This window comes from Rhipicephalus sanguineus, chromosome 8 (genome assembly GCF_013339695.2).
Source record: "Rhipicephalus sanguineus isolate Rsan-2018 chromosome 8, BIME_Rsan_1.4, whole genome shotgun sequence".
Lineage (NCBI taxonomy): Eukaryota > Metazoa > Arthropoda > Arachnida > Ixodida > Ixodidae > Rhipicephalus > Rhipicephalus sanguineus.
In genome coordinates, this window is record NC_051183.1 from 80,820,428 (window position 1) to 80,840,634 (window position 20,207).

At 44.4% G+C, this 20,207-nt stretch overlaps 1 protein-coding gene across 2 annotated transcripts in view; it reads right to left on the reverse strand.

The window, feature by feature from the left end:
- LOC119402169 (uncharacterized) overlaps nucleotides 1–14,933 on the reverse strand; it is a 49,350-nt gene extending 34,417 nt beyond the window's left edge. For both annotated transcript variants that reach the window (XM_037669292.2, XM_037669290.2), the window contains exons 1-3: nucleotides 14,763–14,933; nucleotides 10,436–10,941; nucleotides 812–860 (exon numbers count right to left, since the gene is read on the reverse strand). In XM_037669292.2, coding sequence (XP_037525220.1) covers nucleotides 812–860; nucleotides 10,436–10,936 — 550 coding nt within the window. In that variant the 5' untranslated portion in view covers nucleotides 10,937–10,941; nucleotides 14,763–14,933. The remainder of the gene's footprint in view (nucleotides 1–811; nucleotides 861–10,435; nucleotides 10,942–14,762) is intronic.
- Nucleotides 14,934–20,207: the final 5,274 nt, after the last annotated feature.

Sequence of the window (20,207 nt, forward strand, 5' to 3'; positions counted from 1 at the left end):
CTAGTTGGCGCGGCATATCTTGAGAATCACCATGATGGAATGACACGGGACAGAAGACATGAGAACACTACAGCTCTGTGTGCTCGTGTTTCTGCTGTCCTGTGTCATTTCTCTGCACTAAAACTCCAACACAAGCCCTCAGTAATTAGACACTGTATAGGTGCATTCTACGTTCCACAATGTTCATCAACACTCCTCGTTCAACGGATTTTTATTATTTTGAGCCTCAATCATCCCCTCAATCTGTGTCTTGTTTGGCTCTACACTATACGTTGTTTCTCCTTTCACTAGTCATTAGCATGATTTATACTGAGTGTTTAACAAAATAAATACTATCACTTATCATGGCCATAACACAGCCATGTCCTGGATCTTTCTTCCAGCTACCAAATAAATTAATGACGTAAACTCATTTACATCAATGCAAACTGTGTTGCAGCATTCTGAACGTGCCACTAGAAATGTCGGTTAATCGATGAAAAAAAAACGAACCCTCAGTGAGAGCAATTAATTGATCAATGGCTAGGCTAAATGGTTTTAGAGCATTCAGTTGTGCACTTAATTTATAATTGAATATTCTTATACCATGCAAGTGGCCTCAGAGATGGGCAACACTGGTGCACTTCTCATCCACGATGTAATGAGCTGCTTGCCATGCGAGCGTCTGCATTCCGGCAAACGATTTTATCATTAATCTATTTTAAAAGTTAATCGACCATCTCTTGGTACGAGGAACTGGGAAGCGTTCCTTCACGCTGATGCTGCTGAGTTTAAACACAGATGAAAAACACTTCACACAATGTTTACCTACCTGCTGCTACTCCAACCACAATGCCTGCGGTCTTGAGCTTCTTTTTGATCTGTAATCACAGGAGGAAAGTGAATCAGTTTTAAAAAACACCTTAAAAGGGTCATGACACCCAATTTTCTATCATTATCTGTGTCATGTGGGTTAACTCTTGAGTGTTCACAAGCTGGCGAAATTTTAGAGCATTCAGTCGTGCACTTAACTTATAATTGAATATTCTTATACCATGCAAGTGACCTCAGAGATAGGCAATACTGGTGCACTTGTCAGCCACAATGTAATGAGCTGCTTGCTGTGCAAGCGTGTGCATTCCGGCAATTGATTTTGTTCCGTGGTCAGCTGCTCGTGAAATCGCGCTATTTGATCTTTGTTCAAATTTGAGCGAGCCACTGAAATTGAACCGTTTACAGCGGCTGAAACTTTGGTAGAAGACGATGCCTCCATTCCATGCAGCCCATGATGTCACACATGCCATAACGAAATGGTGGTCGCCAGCGGTGGGCAGGGTTTTTTGCTGGTGACTTCCAGGGCTTATTTCAGACTGAAATATTCTTTTACAGATCCTTTTTCTTATATGCATAGGCACAATAGACCCTCTAATTCTATTTTTCGCTGAACACTGCAAATTGTTTGGTGGTCTGTGACATGGCCTTCTTTAAGGAAGTCAAGCTTCATTCATGTTCAGTTCGCGCAAGCGTGCATCAATGTAAATCACTTAGGGCACCAGATGTGACAATTACTGATACTTGATTTTATGCTTAGGGACATTGCCCCTTAATTTCCTTTAAATGACAAGTCCACGGTATCAATTCAGTACACCTATGAGGCTTCTCACCAGGCCATGTTACAAAATTTTTGTAAATTATTGAAAGTTGTAAGGTACTGAAAGAGTACATTATTGTTAGATGGCATCACCTCCACCGTTCTCAAAGCTTATTACAGTACATCTGTCCCAGTACTAAGAACGATATTTAATAACTGAATATTTCTCCATTCTCTAGTATGCAGAAAACTGCTTGTGTTTTCCTTGCATTTAAGTCTGGCTGTAAAAATGGGTCTCTCGGATTATCACCCGATTTCTCTTATTTGTGCCAGATCAAGATCTTTGAGCTGGCTGTTCACAGCATATTGTCTTTTGCTGGGAAAAAACTTGTTTCTGAATCAACACTGATTTCTCACTGGACACTCAACTATCAGAAATTTTGCTAATGTCATCAAGCAGATCTCTACGCTTGTCATTAAAGGGACACTAAAGAGCAAAATGATTCTCATATTAGTAAAGTACTCTTCCACGATACTGAAAACACCACGCTTGCTGTGAGAAGACGTTTGGTAAGCGAGAAAAACGCGCAAAAACAAAATGTGGGTGGCGATGCCACCTTGAATTTTCCGCACCATTCACCGTGACGTCCTGTTTTGACGGTGCCTACTAGGGACTACGTAGTTTCTAATCGGTAAAAATGAAGTACATTGTCCTCTGAGAGGGCCATAGACTTAACATACCAAGTTTGGGGTAATTTCGTTCAGCCAATGGCGCAAGATACGATAAATACACTTTGAAATCCAGTGACGTCACGCGGGGAGATTTCGGCGCAAATTAAAAATGAAACTTTGAACTTGATTTTCTCCTCTATTATTAAAACTATGATTGTGAAATTAACAACATTAGTGTTCTCAGAGCACAATTTATTGATCAAGGCCGATTCATTGTTTCTCTCTAGTGTCCCTTTAAGTGACAGCAGGTTGACACCTGTGACCTTAGCAAGGCTTTTGACATAGTCACCCACGCACTGCTTATAGGTGAACTTACGCGCTTCGATGTGATCTGCAGTTGTGAATCTTTTGCACAGCTATCTTCTTGACAGATCATGTTATGTTACTGTTAATGGCCAATTCCTTCTTTGTACAAGCCATCTAGTGGGGTCCCTCAAGGGCCAATATTAAGTCCACTCTTTTAATTTTTGTTGACGATGATTCTTTCATCATTCAGAATTCTTTCCTTCTATATGCTGATGACATCCAGATGGTTAAGGAACTTCATTCTGTTAAATTGAAAGATTCATTCTGCAAGGCAAGCACAGTCCGTTAACAGTGTTAATGACTGTTGCATGCGGCAGCCAAGCTTTTTACCGCTGTAAAAAACTTCTTGTTGAAGTATTCTAAGGCTGTGAAGAATGGCATAGTGGTGTCATGCCTTAGTGTTCTCCTCAACAATCTTGTGTGCACAACATAAGCACCAGCTTTAAAGCGTTAGGTTACGCGATCCGACCGACTGACCGACCGACCCACCACCCACCTACCTGCCCACCTACCTACTTACCTTACCTACCTACCTATCTATCTATCTATCTATCTAGCCGCCTACGTCTGGGGTGCTCTCATGATTGCCTCCTTAAATTGGTGTAGACCAAAATTGGCATGGGAGGGTAAGAGATTTCACTAATATCACTCTCGGGTCATGACATGAATAACGTGAAAATCCTGTCGCGTACCGTCGTCAAACCCTTTCCTCCAGACACGTGTGGCCACTTACCCGTTTACCATGGGCCGCAGTGTATGGGCATGCGTCACGGTGATTGACAGTCTATATCTACCCGGAACGACGAGAACAGACATTGGTAATTTAAATGCGAGAGTGTTAAGAAAAACCGACATCGGCAGCGTTGACCCGACGGATGGAAAGCATAAAAATTAAAATCCCAGCAGGAATCGAACGCAAGAATTCTACATGGCAATCAGGTATTCTACCAAGAGCCATGCCAGGTCTACAAACTGGTCTGAAAAAACAGCGTATGCAGGCGTAATGTCACGGCAACGTCAACTGTGGTGTGGTGCTGGCTATCTAATTTTACAAGAAAGCAATTAACAATACATATGTACTCCTAGATAAAGGCGTCATATAAGATTAACATCTGTGGTTCCAGCGTTAGCTCTGCTTTTACAGCTGTCTAATAAACATTACATTTGTATTCCTATGATTCAGCAAGCTATATTGAAGCATTGCTCGACCCCGGAGGAATACATTAACGAAAGTTACGTATGATATTCACATGATTGCACCATTACGTGCACTTACTTCGATAATATGATGTATGTACTCTAACATGAGGGCTGACGTTACGTCGCACCATAATTTACTCTTTAAATGCCAGTGTTGTCGACGTGCCTGGTAAGCCCACGATGTGCACACAGCTACTACACTTACAAAAACCGTCGATCCACCTCGTTACGCTTGGCTCAAAAAGTACTCGCTGACTGCTTTGCTGAAACAGATTCGCACAACGTGTGGCATCTGCCGAATCTTTTTTTAGATGTGGGCTATCCTTGCATTGCAGTGGCCACTGTCACTGAATGTTTAAAGAAGTCTGCTTTGTTAAGTCTGAGCATGGTTGCAGAAATCAATAGTAACAAACGCGTCATAGGTATTCCTTACTTTCATTGCTTATCTCACAGGCTAAAGAAAATGGGAAGTAGATACGGCGTTAATGTTCTTTTTACGCCTGCCAATAAGCTAGGTAAGATTTCTGCCGCCATGCAGAGAAAAAATGAGCAGGTAATGGATAAAAAGCAGACTGACACAAGTTTCGTAAAACCTACTAACAAATTTACTGATTGCCTACAGGTGTGGTATATAAAGTTCATTTTAGCTGAGACCGCTTCTACATGGGCAGACGGGTCACTTTATTCACCAGAGATTATTGGAACATATGAAGTCGCTAACCAAAGCCTCACCATCTAATCTATTTTTTACATTGTTGAGAATGTAAATGTATGCCAAAATTCTATGAATTCGGATTTTTACATAAGCACAGGAATGAAGAAACATGCCTAATGGTTGAGGCCTGGCATATTGATGGCACTGGTAGTGCATGCGTGAGGCAGCCATCAATTAACTTGAATAAAGAAGAAATAAAATACCTGTATTCATTTGAGGTTTTACATCACAAAACCACGATATGATTATGAGAGACGCTGCAGTGGAGGGCTCTGGAAATTTTGACCACCTGAGGTCCTTTAAAGAGCCCCAAACCACCATGAGGTCAAAATTTAGTTGTGCTGTGACAGTCGTGCACGAGTCTACAATGAGCACGTAGCCGTGAGAATTTTTCGAAACGGTGCCGTAATAGCGGAGTTACACACGTTTGATGATCAAAATGCTGCCATCGCTCGTTTCACTCTTTTCTTCGCTACCCTCTACTCGTCTGCTGGTCTCCTCTCCCAAAGCCGCTTTCCCTTCTCGCCGAGTGCCCCTCCCAATCTCACGTGACATGCTGTCATCGCTGACGCGCTCTTCGAAACAGCGGGCACTTCCGAATGCTGCGACTCCGTGAACTCCGTGCTTCTCGGCTAACCGCCGTTGTTGCTGTGTCGCCCCGTGCTCGTACGAATTGTGCCGGTATGGACCCCGTGTTGCGCTCACGCCTTCAAAGGATCGTCAACATGATGGACACGTATGGTGACACGTGTCGTGTCTTTTCGTTTTTCCAGTCGGTGCTTTTGCAACCAAGCACTGATTGTGAAAGCCATCGCAAAACACTGTCGGATTCAGTCCGCGCAGCTTATCAGAATGCTAGGCTTGACTGTGCTGGTACGCTAGCGATTTGGCAGTTGCGTTACAGGCCGCAGTTGCCAACTCACAAGCAACACGACGAAGAACAGCAAGGAGCATGGGCAGCTGCTTGCAGACAAACCAGAAGTCGTAGGTCTTTGTTCGACCAATCACAGCATTGCCTGCATAACACATCACAGATTCAACACGCTGACGTCACACACGTCACTAGGCAAACCAAAAGGGCCCTGAGAGGAGAAGAAATTGTTTCTTGGAATTTGTGGCGCGTCTGCGGCTTAGAACGCTGCCACGTGTGGCATCGTTGATCATGATGACATTCTGCACACAATGCTTGAAATCTTTGCTTGAAATGTTTGAAAAAATATCAGAGGTGGTTTAGGGGCCCTTTAACATGCACCAGAAGAATCTAAGTTCACCGGCCTCTAGCATTTTGCCTCCATTGAAATGTGGCTGCCGCGGCCGAGATTCAATGCTGGGACCTTCGGTCAGCAGTTGAGTACCACCGCAGCGGGTAATCAAATTCCTGAACAGTTATCTCTCATGTAGACGTGCATGCCGGAGTGGTAGGTGTCACCTCTTGCCTGGGCATGCACAGATAAGAATTTGTGCCTACTTTCTTTTCCACCGCTGTGTGCCTTAATTTACATTTGCTAATTGGCATTCGACATCCTGACTCCTCTCTTGTGTCCGTGTTTGCACGCCTACTGTCTATTATCGTGTAAATACCGGTGTTTGCCGGCGATGCATGCATGAACTGATGTTTACGGCTGCATCACTTTGTGGTCCCACTGAATTTCGCAAATAAAATGGTTAAAAATGTTCAAAAACCTCAGTCAGTGAGTAAAAAAGATAAGAACGCAGGGTTTATGTGCAAAGGCAATGTGTTTGTCAAATCATGATCGTTGATCATGTCTAGCCATCGCTGCACTACGATACGATCGACTTCTCGGTGTCAAACACAGCCTTTTGGCAAGCAGCCCCTGCTCATATTGCATAAAAAACACTGAACAGAATGCTGTGAACACTCGCGAATGAATACTGGTTTTTTGTTTGCCGTTTTGTTTTCCGCTATAGAAATTCACAGACTTCACAGATTCATTTCAACCTTGGCAGTGTGTGGTGCTACGTCTAGACATAATTATGAGAATCTTTAGTTACATCCAGCTTGTTGACAAATAAATACAACCTATGAGACGCTCCCACCGTTCCACTTTGGGGTCGTAGCAGGCTAACGCACCATGAATAACACGGAGCTGTGGTGACGTTAGAACAAATGTTGGGTTTTTTTCGCAGTTTGTTTTTCTTCCTTGTGGAAGTATTATTTCAACAATTAAAAAGGGACATGAACTGCTTCGCGGGCTTGATGAGAAAACACATCCTGCGGATAACAGACAATGCTATGAACAGCTCAGCCAAATCTTGCAATTGTGCGCGCCAAGGATCGTTTAGAAGCAGAGCGCAACGTCACCATTTTCTCAGGCGCCTTCTATCCATACGGAGGCCTGTCTGCGCTCACTCTGTTCGGAGGTGCTGGTACCTACTGTTTGACGTGAAACAGCAGATAGCATAATGATGGCTAACGGCTGACATTGACTGAGCGGTGTTTGGATCAGATGCATTTCTTACCACGGGGTGTCGTTACGTGCTGGCACCGCACTCCATAGTCTGCTAACATTACACAGTATATCCACACTCACACAGAGTAGTCGCAACGGGAGAGAGCAATCGCGCTTCATCACGTTTGCTCAATGTCATGACGTGTGCTGATGTAATTTCTTTCCCTTGTGCCATCTCTCCCTGTGTAGATTCCAGCGTGCTTATCGGGACATGAGAAGAAAGAAAGCGCCTAAAGTGAAGGACAAATCCCTGCAACTCCACTCGTTCTTTATATATTTGAGAAATTTTTCTGGCACTCGATTCGTGAAGCAATAAACTCCGATTCTGAAGTTATTGGATGATTACTTGGAAAAGTGGTTCATGAACCCTTTAAAATTACTGCTCCGAAGTAGCCATAATTTTCTCTTATGAGGGAACGACATTGCCATTGGCAAGGTGGGACGTTAGTAGGCTATTTAACCACCAATGTCGATACTGGCGCTGCCAGTTGTGAGGCCACATTGGGCCATTGCTGATGGTAGCGCTGCCAGTGAAGTGCAAATATTTGCGCTGACATTTACCATCATATAAGGGTGGGCTGGCCTTGGCGAGATGCCTGGGATTGCTTGTTTAACATTGATGTCAAGATGCATTGAGACATCAATTCTGCAGGCAGAAATAACGTCACATGCAGACCGCATGCTTCCTCATTGTACAATGTGCACGAGTGCCTGACAAAATAGAAGAAGACTTGTTCTTCCTCAGACTGTCATCTAAACTGGTCGGCGCTGCGACTGATACAGTCGTCGACGGATTATTCGGAGTTGATGATATTTCGGACATCATAAATGCATCGTCATGCTCCCCATTGCCCTAATACATTTTCAAAACTGGTCTTTCGGACTAAATTGCTTGTTTCTAGCCGCGTTGCTCGATTTTAAAAACCACCATGTTGGATTTTCCACTGCCTTGGTCATATTGTCTTTCAGTGGCCAGTTGTATAGCCTTCAAGATTGGGAGCACGCGCGATCTTCAGGTTTGAGAGACCCTGCCCACTCTTCCTTCGCTGACAAAACGCTCCTCTTTTTCAGTCGGCCTTATCAGCATCATTACTATGACAGTACGTATTTTTTTTTAGAGTTTGGTTTTCCAGTCGCCATTCCGCACGTGGTCGGGTTGGTGGTGTGTCAAGTGTTTTTGAGACGTGCGCGCCGCATGTTCTCTGCCGTTGCAGTTTCTCAGTGGTTATGGTGCTTGGCTGCTGACCTAAAACATGCAGTGGCCACAGCGGCTGCGCCGATCGTGGCCACAGCGGCTGCGTTTCGATGGCAAGATGCAGGAGGCTCGCGTACTGTGTGATGTCAGTGCTGGTTAAGGAGCACCTGACCGCATTGTTAAGTCCCATGAACCAACTGAAATGTTGTGTGCATTTTTTTATCACTGGCTTCAAATTTCGTGTGCTTGGTGCCATGGGGTCACCTCCTGTGCTGCCCGCAACGGTCGGCGGCAGCTATTTCCAACACACTGACGATGTCACTGTAGCCCAGATACAATCAAATCTGCTCGTCTCCAGGTGTAGCGTGAAGCAGGGCATTATTACAGATTTTTTACGATGCTCTAATCCAAATAAACTTCATTTTCATGTCTTAACTTTTTCAGACTGTTCGATTTTTAAGTATTTTGCAGTCCCCGCCAGGTTCAGAAAATCGGCTGGCGACTGTATTGTAAAGAATACATCTTGGACGTACCATATATATTTGTGTAATGGCCGCAGTTTTTTTTTCTGTGATTTGGGGTGAAAATTGTGGGTGCGGCTATTACATGAAGAAAAAGACTTTTAGGAGCTGGCTTGCCGGGTTCTTAAGCTGGGGCAAAGTCCCACGCCGTACGCGTAACCTTAGTTCCAGAGGCAAACGCTAGAGGCACAGCTCGCGCGAAAGAGAAGTCTTCTTCCTCTTGTTCTTCGAGCGCCTTGATGATGATATTAACGCAGGCAAAACCACATACAGCACAGCCAACTGTAGCATGCGCACGCTCGCGCGAGAGAGAGGTCTTCTTCCTCTTGTTCTTCGAGAGCCTTTATGATGATAATAACGCCGGCAAAACCAGATATAGCATAGCCAACTGTAGCATGCGGCGTTCACTCCACTCCAGCAGTGCGCTTCAATACTGATAACATGAACGATAACATGAACAATACTGATAACATGAATGATAACATACAAGGCCGCGAAGCTGAAGCTGCGGCAAGAGAACCTTGAAGAGGTACGGGCGCAGGATGCAGTGGCCAAGTGCCGAAAGCGGTCGCTACCTGAAGTTGGTGGCACTGACGCGCACTTGAAGCGCGATTTCCTCGACCACACGTTCGGTCACAGCTGCAAGGTCTGCGACCGCTTGTGGTTCGACAGCAACCTGACCACAATCGCTACTATAACAACGTGTGACGTCTTTATATGACAGTAGAGGAATTGTACGGAGCATTCACGGTTTACCCGATTATCTCCGAGCCAGCTCCTCAATCATCATTCACTTCGTGGATGTGGCGTGGATTTTTTTTTTCTCATGAAGATTTTCGGAGGTACTTGTCCTTATGAAACTACAGTACTCGCTTGTACTGGGAAAAGCTTTGAAAAAAAAAAGTTTTTTTTCTTTTTCGCATGGAGGCAGATGTTGGCACATCATTGTGTGACGGTGGAGAGAAAGGTTCTTTCATTTCATCTATTCCTGGCTTTAAACACTGTAATCGGAATGCCTTTTTCTGGTGCGATGCTGAGTGCTTTCACGCACATCATCTCTGTGAAAAGTACATAGTCGTTGCTTTGCATCTATGTTACATATTGCAGAGCAAGTCTTCTATATCCAGGAATGTGATGTGCTTGCCTCAGAAAGCACACGTCTCTGTATTTTTTTTCTGGGCGCACCTTCTTGTGAACGCCATCGTTTCACATAAACTTCCAACCATCCGGTCGGAAGTTTAGAAAAAAAAACTAATGTGTTGGAGTTCTAGCAAACCTTTTCAAAAATCAAGGGTGGGGCTGATACACGGGCAATTTTTAAATATATTTTTTGGCAGACTTTTAAAAGAAAGTTCTGGGTGTGGCTTTTGCATAGGTGCAGCCATTGCACGAGTGTATATGGTAAATATAGACAATTTCAGATCATGGATATGCAATAAAAAAGGAACACACACTCTAGAGGATGTGTACGAGTGAAGTGACATTTCGGTGAAGCTGTCCAGACACACTTATGCTCTTAACATCCAAAATCTCTCCAAAAGAACTAAGTTTCTGTGGTGCATAATGGTTTTAATTAACACCAATGGAGTAGCCCACACAGACACCAGGAATTTCCACTGAATTCGAAACGTGTACTTGTACATACTATACCAATATTTTCAAGTTCCAATGAAAATTTTTCAAGAAACCTTTGCACTTCAGTTTAGCAAAGAAACATAAGCTTACCGAAGAACCTCCTGGCTGCTTGGAAGGCTTGGCATTGCCATTAGCAGACCGTCCTGGCATCGAGTTCGAGGGCTTGGAAGTTTTGCCGGAGTCTTCACACTCCGAGTCAGAGGTGTCACCATGCGGGTGGAGCCTGGCAGAAGCAGTCCGTGGTGATGAGACTGCTGAGCTCGAGGTTTCCGACTGTCGGCTAACCGTGCGGTCTGCAGTACTGTCGGGCTCCTCAGAAGGACCGTCTCTTCGTCTAGTTGATCTCATAGGCTCTGTGCGTGTGGTGGAGTCCCACGGTGGGGCAGCAACTTCCGAGACTAATCGCAAGTCCCCCAATTGGGCGACCAGTTCGCCATTCGGATACCTCCTGCCAGACCTGGCAGAAGACCGCGGTAATGCTCTAGGTTCTGGAGCTAAGCCCAAGTCGTCCATCTCGGCAGCAATCTCGCCATGTGCGCTCAAGCCAGGCAGCATGGATCCGGCAGGGGCATCTAGTGCGGGCTGAGCCATGGTTGCTGCAAGGCAAAGACTAAGCTATTGTTAAAGTTCACATAGCAGTTATTTGCTAGCTTGAGCAGTTCGGGTTCCTGAATATTTCTGTAAGCACAGTTCTATCACTGTCAGAATACAGGCTGACAAACCAATAGCATCTGATGTCCTAAACCAACACGGAGACTTTGATATCCCCAATCATGAATGATTCACTTTGCTTTCAGTGAATGTCATATCTCGTGGTACATTTGGCAGGGCGCTACTGTGCTGTAACTTCTATTGCAACAATGTGGAGACCGCTCTTGATCCGAGCTTAACGTGCTGCCACTCACCAGAGCTGTCAGAGGCTGGAAGAAGAAACGCGTCATCGCGTCTTTTGTTGCCAACAAACAAGACGCGCATGTGCTGAGGAACCACCGAACCTGCAGCTGCGGCTGACATCACGCCAGAATGAAAGCTAGAGGAATCAGGTGGTTAGTTCTATGCCACGCTTTGCGGGTGGAGGAGGCAGTGCCTAGCACTCAGTGTTGAACTGTGGCGCTGTGAAAGAACCAGCTGAATGTGGTGTAGTGTATAAGCTTGGGCATGTTGGTGCGCTGTGTGTGCGTTGCCCTTCCTTGCCCCATATCCTATGGCGCTGTATTCCTTCTAATGTGACATGCGTGGTCAGTGTGCTTTGGGACGCTCGAAAATGACTAGCCAAATGTACCGTCATATTGCACTCATTTTGGAGGGGCGCATGCTAATCTTACTTGCATGCAGTAAGATAACTGTAGAATCATGCTGTGGCAATGATGAACAACTCTAAGCATAAAGACTCAGCTTCCTACAGACCACGGTTTCCGAACTGCAGCGTATTATTCCCAATAATATTCACTTATGTATACGCTGTTGTCATTAATAGTCACCCTTTTAATATGTCATTTAGTGTGCCTTTTTATGGTACTATACAGCTACCTTTAGGTAATTGAACTACTCCTTTTACCAGCAATGTTTACAGTGTACATCTGTTACAATGCAATGGCATCAAAATGCCGAGCTACACTGCCTTCATAATAAGAAGGTCAACCCATTTTGCCATAGCACTTGTAAACCATCGTTTAGAACAGGGGCCAGCAACCTTTTGAGGAGATGGAGGGCTGAGCAAGCTTACAATAATGCAGAAAACTGGCTAACTTTATGGGGCTAAGTATTGGATAAATTCTGGCTATGTGTGAAGATGGGGGGACAATGCCAACTGGAAACGATTGTTCTTTCTTTCTATGTAATCCCATGTGAGGTCAAAACTACCATGTTGGCCTTCAGATATATAGGAAGTGACAATGCGAGGGTTCTGACATCGTGCCAGGGGCCATATAATACTGCTGCACAGGCTGCGTGTTGCAGACCTCTGGTCTAGAGCAATAACCAGAGACCTGTTAACTGCTCAAAATACAATATGTATAGTAGTAGATGAAATCTGTAGACATACATCTATAATAAATATGTAACCTGATCTTGCTAATGCACAAGTAAACCATATATTTAGAGCAAGTTCCAGGGCTCTGACATAAACATTTAAGATGAGGTGCCACACATTTTGTGCCATGTTAATTTTGTCGTTTAAAAAATTGTGTGAGGTAAATGTTCAAAAATCTGTATTTGATTGCATAATAGATCCCTGCTGATGAATTGTTGATTTTATAATTGATTAGTGTACGTTTAATTTTCTTCAATTTAATTATTACATTCCACTGTGGCAGGCACTTGTTACACCTGAGGAAAAAAAACAGGAGGCACTAAAAAACTGATGCGCCAACTATGCAATTAAAGAGTTTACAAGGAAGAGTGACAAAAAGTCAAGATTAAGAAAACAGAAGACTAAGAGATGAAATAAATGAAAATGTATGAGTGCTGCTACAAAATATGCCAAAAACTTGTTTCCACTAACTTTGAGTGCAGCAGCACATGCCACAGTGCAACACAACGATGAAGTTACATCAACTAGGCTCATCTCAAGCTATGTTAATAAATTTTCCGTAATGTTCATTTAGCGTGTGCGAGATGCCTTGGAGGGAAAAAAAGTCAATTTTTTTGGACCTAAACAAACCTAGCACTGTAGCAGAACCACTCACTGTGCGCACAGTTTCTATAAAGACGACACGAGTAGATGTAAAACAAAGAAATGCCCCACAGCTGGTGCAGTCACCGTTTAGCAGCTTCCATTTCAGAAATCATTCTGGCCATCCAATAGAACGCAAGTTACCTCGAAAGTGACCAGTTAGAATTAAAACAGTGTGCGCAGTGAATGCCGAATCAGCGTTGATCCTCTATGTTCCATCTGTGATGGCACTAGTGAAGTGAATGGAGAATACGTGTACTTTTTGAAGCACAGACGACATAGCATACAAATCAGCACAAGAAGAGGGAGAGGAGGGAGCTAAGGGAGGTTAACCAAGCATGTGCTAGGTTGGCTACTCTGTTCTTACGGAAGGCCTACGGTACGAAGAACTTTATTCAAAGCATCCTAGGGTGGTAATAATAGATAATAGATGAATAGTCGCTAGCAGTTCACAAACATTCGCAAAGTCCAGTCGACTCCAGCAGGCACAAAAGTGCAGAAGCGTGATAAGCTTGGCCACTTTGTAATGGTTCATTGCGGAACAGTGGAAAACAGGATGAAATACAAGAAAAGGAGACACAAACGAGCGCGAATTGAAAGCTGAAGCTTTATTGCTAAGAACAAGCCAATATATAAAAGTAAAACGTACAGAGATTGCACAAGAGATGCTGGAGAGAGAGAGACAGAATGAAGGTGAGGGGACCCAAATAGGTAAAACCATCGACGCACTACGAGTTGCACACGCTTCAAACAAGTCCAAGATACTGTATCTCTCTTTCATGCAATATGACGGAGGGCACACTGACACTGAGCCCCGCGTTGCCTTTGCTACAAAGCTGGGACCACGATAGCTTCTTTAAAAGAATTAAGCTGAAATGTACTCAGCATGAACAAGGCTCATCTTAAGGGCGAGTAATTTGGAAGTTATGACAAGCATACAGGGCAAAAATTGGTCAGCGCGCAACAAAATCGGCGCATGTAGGTTTTTCCCACAGATTTATTTATTTATTTTACCCTCAGGGTACACAGTACATTTCAGAGGGGAAGGGCAATGCCCAACAATGAAAAAAACAACGAACACAAAGCAAATGGCATACAAATATAGTCACTAATTGGGGTACAAAGATGAATACTCCTAACAACTTACATCATAAAAAAGTAAATGATGAACAATAATGATAATATTACGCCACTGAAACGTGCCGTCGGCTTGGTTACGCCACGATGAACTGCTTTTTTTACTTTCGGTTTCACATCCTTAACTATGGCTCTAGGCTATCCATCAAGTTTGCTTCACAACATACTCGACATTCAGTTTTTTTTTTTTTTTTTTGCGACAGCTGCGCTTTTCGGAGCAGACATAATTTCCTTGAGTAGCAATAATCCATCAAGAATTGTATTTCTTATAGAGATACTGTGACAACTGCAACGATGATGTGTTTGTTTCACAATCACATATTACACCTCTCTTATGAATTGCAAGTACAACGTGAATTGAGCTCGTTTTATGAGCGAGAAGTGTGGCAGTTTATTACAAGCAAACGGGGGAAAATGGGATAGTGCGCAACAATATCGGCGCATGTAGGTCATTCTGCACAGATTCAATTTCCCCTTTCTTTTTTCCTCTCTATCAAAGCAACAATTCGATGCTCCTCGTACCTCCAAAAGCTTCCATACAAGCAGAGCTCAAGCATGCGTTCTAGCTGTCATGATGAGGCGAGTGAAAAGAAGTCTACACGTTACCTGATCAGGTTGCCCTGCGCGTTATTCCTCAACAGACAACGGCGTATCGTCGATCACACAACCACCAAAAGCCAGCGGCGTACGAACCGCTGGCTTTTGGTTCGCTATCCCCTGGCACTACAGTGCCTGGCACCGATAACACAGACAAACATAAACAATCAGGTCCCAGAGAGCAGATGGTCACGAAACCACGAAACCAGCGGCCGCTCGGCGGCGCTAGGAGCGCGCGGGGGGTAGCGGGGGGCATTGAAGAGAGCTTCGCTGCCTAGAGAGAGCTGGGGGCCCGAGAAATCCGGCAGCATTGGCGTTTTCCTTTCTTAATTTGTGTGACTGACGGGTGTGAGAAATGTGTGCGAAGACACGGATGGTGTAGTACGTGAGCGACGATGCCGAAGACTTGCTGTGTACCGGGTTGTCGCTCCGGCTACAGAGGTATGAGCGGAAAGGTGTCGTTGTTTAGTTTGCCGAAGGACGGAGACGCGAGGGATGAATAGAAACGTGTAATACTGTGACAGGAAGCTGGCGGATTTACCTTCGATTCTGAACAACAGTGTGCGAGAAACATTTTGATGCCACTGACATTATTCGAACGGACGACTTCATAGTGAAAGGAAAAAAAAAATGTGTCTTTGCAACGCGAGAAGGCAAAGTTGCGGGCCGGCGCTGTTTCTTTCGTAGCTTCATAGTTATTTAGAACAGCAGAGAGCTGAGCTAGCTGGTTAGTATTCGTTCCAAAAAGACACGGCGTGCAAACAAGGACACAAGAAAGAAGTTACGACACCACATACGCCGTTTGTGTTGGCGTTTGTGGTGTCGTGACTTCTTTCTTGTGTCCGTGTTTGCACGCCCTGTCTTTTTAGAATAGTATTTTAGGTTCTTTCCAGCTTATGAAATGCTTTGCATTGTTTCCTTGTTTGCCGTTGTTAAAAAAAAGTTTTTTTTTCTATTTCTATTGACTGAATGTCAACTAAGCTACATACTTCACTATAATTGCTTATTTCAATGCACATGTTTGAGAACACCCCACTGTCGAGCCACTAATTTACAGCAAACAAAGCAAGAATACTACGATTGAAAGAGAAAGATAGAAAAACTTTTATTGGAAAAATACCTCAGAAAACAAAGCTACGAGCGACAGTTTGTTTTTTGCTTTAGCTTGCTCCTTCCATGTACTGGCCATGCAGATAGTTTCCCTACGCTTGCACTTTCGAAAGTTACTCGTAGAAAATCGACAAAACGTGGTTACAAACTCGGAGTTAAGGCTAGGTGAGGTCCTAGAGATCAGCTGGTGTTCACGCGGCACACGGACGTTATACCTTGCGAAAGCTTCGTCGCTCACGATTTCATGTGTTGTCGAAGCTCTGTGAGGTAGGCTGCAGCGGAGTGAAGTTAGCTGTTATTAACTGTAAACGCAGGAATGTAGAGCTTTTCTTTTTTGTAATGCGGCCGTGTTAAACTCCCGCGGCGTAGATGGCCTGACTGTAAGTAGCGCGGTCGGCGCTGGCTCAACTCCCACTACGAGACTTCAGTTTGCGAGTTGGTGGGTGTGTAAGGCTTGTGCAGCGTCACAAGTCTAGGTAAATATCCCGTGCCTGAATAAATACTCTCGTGCACTAGGAGGACTACTAAATTTGTTGACGAGCAGGAACCACTTTAAATTATCTGATTACCATAGCAATGACAGTAATGAAACAAAGAAATAAAGATTCTCAGCTGGAAAGCTTCATATGTAGGGTTTACGGTGAGCCATATGAGGAATTACAATCTTCAAGCCTGATTATAATTCAAATGTAGCCCAGGTTTTGCCATGGGTCGGCAAACTCACAAGTCGACTCGCTCAGAGTCAGATCGAGCCATGAGTGTGAGTCTGAGTGAGTCCGGCTGATTAATATTTTAGTGAGTCTGGTTGACGAAAATTTCGGTGAGTCTGAGTCCGAGTGAGCCCTAAGCGCAAAATATATTTCTTGAGCGAGTCTGAGTGAGCTCCGCACTTTTTTGGCGACCAATGGTTCTATCTGCGCAACTTCAGCATTGTTATCAGCGTTATGTTGGCTCACATTTGTACTCCGGTCGACTCACACATACTTCAAAGCACTAGTGTTCATACGCCAGCTCAATATTTATTGATCAGAGGCATGAGTTAGGGAGGGGAGGGGATGCCTTGCAACTGCAAACTCTTTCACAGGAAGTTGGTCATAAAAATATCTCGTGCAAATCATCTCTCTCAATTAAAACGTCTTTACTGGATTGCCATCACTTATAACTTATATTTGAACGTACGAGATGAAAAGGCGCCAAGTAGAGCACAAATTATGCGAGATATTGGCGTTATAAAGCATTGACACCATGGTCAAAAAAGCTAATTATACGCTTGGGACTCATGAGTCCACTAGTCATCATCATCAGCTTGTCTACACCCACTGCAGGGCAAAGGCCTCTCCCATGTTCCGCCAATCAACCCGGTCCTGTGCTTTCTGCTGCCACGTTATACCTACAAACTTCTTAATCTCATCTACCCACCTAATTTTCTGTCTCCCCCTGACGCGTTTGCCATCTCTTGGAATCCAGTCAGTTACCCTTAATGACCACCGGTTATCCTGCCAACGTGCTACGTGCCCGGCCCATATCCATTTCTTCTTCTTGATTTCAACTATGATATCCTTAACCCCCGTTTGTTCCCTGACCCACTCTGCTCTCTTCCTGTCTCTTAAGGTTACACCTCTCATTTTCCTTTCCATCGCTCGCTGCGTCGTCCTCAATTTAAGTTGAACCCTCTTTGTAAGTCTCCAGGTTTCTGCTCCATAGGTAAGTACCGGTAAGATGCAGCTGTTATATACCTTCCTCTTGAGGGATAGTGGTAGACTACCATTCATGATTTGATAATGCTTGCCGAATGAGCCCCATCCCATCCTTGTTCTTCTAGTTATTTCACTCTCATGGTTCGGCTCCGCGGTTACTACCTGTCCTAAGTAGACGTACTCCTTTACAATTTCCAGTGTCTCGCCCCCTATCGCAAAGCGCCGTTCTCTGCCAAGATTGTTCCACATTACTTTAGTTTTATGCATATTAGTTTTCAGACCTACTTTTCTACTTTCCATATCCAGTTCAGTAATCATGAGCTGTAATTCGTCTCCCGCGTTACTCATCAATGCAATGTCATCAGCGAATCGCAGGTTACTGAGATACTCTCCATTAACTCTTATTCCTAATTCTTCCCAATCTAGGGCCCTGAAAACCTCCTGCAAACATGCGTTGAATAGCATTGGAATGATCGTGTCTCCCTGCCGTATGCCCTTCTTTATTGGGATTTTGTCGCTTTCTTCATGGGAGGACTATAGTGGCTGTGGATCCGCTGTAGATTTCTTCTATTATGTCTGTATAGGCTTTGTCGATGCCCTGATTCCGCAGTGCCTGCATGACTGCTGATGTCTCCACCGAGTCAAATGCCTTCTCGTAATCTATGAAGGCTATGTATAGGGGTTGGTTGTATTCCGCGCATTTCTCTATCACCTGGTTGATAGTATGAATATGGTCTATTGTTGAGAAGCCTGTACGAAATCCTGCCTGGTCCTTTGGTTGATTGAACTCTAATGTCGTCTTAATTCTGTTAGCAATTACTTTTGTAAATAGCTTGTAGACAACGGACAGTAAGCTGATGGGCCTGTAATTTTTCAGGTCCTTGACGTCCCCTTTCTTATGGATCAGGATGATGTTGGCATTCTTCCAAGATTCTTCAGACTCAAATAGAGCCGTGAGTCTGAGTGAGCCCGAGTCAGTAATATTTTGGTGAGTTTGAGTACGAGTGAGCTCTAAGGGCAAGATATATTTCATGAGTGAGTCTGAGTGAGCTCCACATTTTTTGCCGACCTGTGGGTTTTACTCTCTGCTTTATTGAATCTTTCCGTTTTTTTTAACATGGGATCCATGCTCTTATAGTGAGCTCAAGCAATGTACAGTGCTTAACAATTAAAACACGATAATTGAATCCCATAACACCCACCATTTCTGTGCCACCAGTGGATACTGGGCACTAGTAGCGATTACTGGCAAGCTAAATTATCACACAGATCCTCGCTTTCATTGTACATTGCTATGCACAAGTTGGATGCTTGCACTACAGTCCCCATCAATGGCAGAAAAAGCCTCGATTACCATGGGATCCCCTTACAGCATTTGAATTATTGAACACTGTACGCATAAATGACAGTAAATTGACCTTAATTGAAAATCACTCTCTTGTGCCCATTTATTTGTTATAAATTTGTCATTCTTTAATCCATGCAGGCTTTGATGTCAAGCTGCAGAGTTCGGAAGACGGGAACTTTTGGACAGTGTTAGCTGTGACACCTACTATGAAACGAATCCAGCAACTCGATACAACAAGAGAGATCATTTTTGTTGACTCAACGTCATCGTGCGACTCAATGCACAGCACTGTGACAGTGATGCTGGCCTCAACAAAAGCCGGTGCTGTACCAATAGCTGTATTGATACACAACGCACAGTCGACTCAAGGCTACACCACTGCATTCAGCCTCCTGAAGGAAAGCTACCCGCTCTGCTTTGGAGGACTCACAGTAAGTCACGTTACCGTAATAATATGTCCTTGGATACAACATAAGGAGAAGCAAAGCAAGGGAAGACAAGAATTCCACTTATGTTGTACCCCATTGTAGTAATCAGGACAAACCAAGCAACCCAGCATCAAGTACCATTACATTACAGACTAATGCAGAATGGCGTGGTTTCATACTACAATTAGCATTGCCGCTCCTGCCATATCAGTAGCCTCGCAGTCAATACATCTGTGCAGGATTTGAGCAGTTGTCAAAAGCAAGCAGATAGAAGAGGCAGTGATGCTTTGGATACTGTGGTAACAGACAATCCAATATCTATAATTTGCACTTGATTTTAAACAGTAATAATAATAATAACTGCTGGGGTTTTACGTTGCAAAACCCCCATTTAATTAGGAGGGATGCTGTAGTTGAGGGCTATGTAAATTCTGACCATCTGGTGCTCTTTCACATCTGCCTCAGTCTAAGTGCACGGGCCTCTAGTTAGACATTTTGCCTCCATCGAAATGCTGCGACCGCAGCCGGGCTTTCATCCTACGACCTTTGGGTCAGCAGTCGAGCACCGTAACCACTGTACCACTGTGGCGGGTTTTGAAGTAGTGTGCAGGAGGAGGAGGAATAAACTTTTATTGAGACCAGCAATTTGTTTGGCTGGGCCTAGGCCTCCCACGCGGGGACGTTGAGGTCTTGCCTCTCCGCCGCCTCGCGGGCCTGCTGGGCCGCCCAAAGCTGGTCGTCGAAGTGGGAGCTGCGCAGGGCGGCATGCCATCTCGACGAGAGGGTCTCGGTGTTAACGGACGGGTACTGGTGTTTACACTCCCACAGCATATGCGGGAGCGAAGCGACCTGGGTCTTGCATACCTTACAG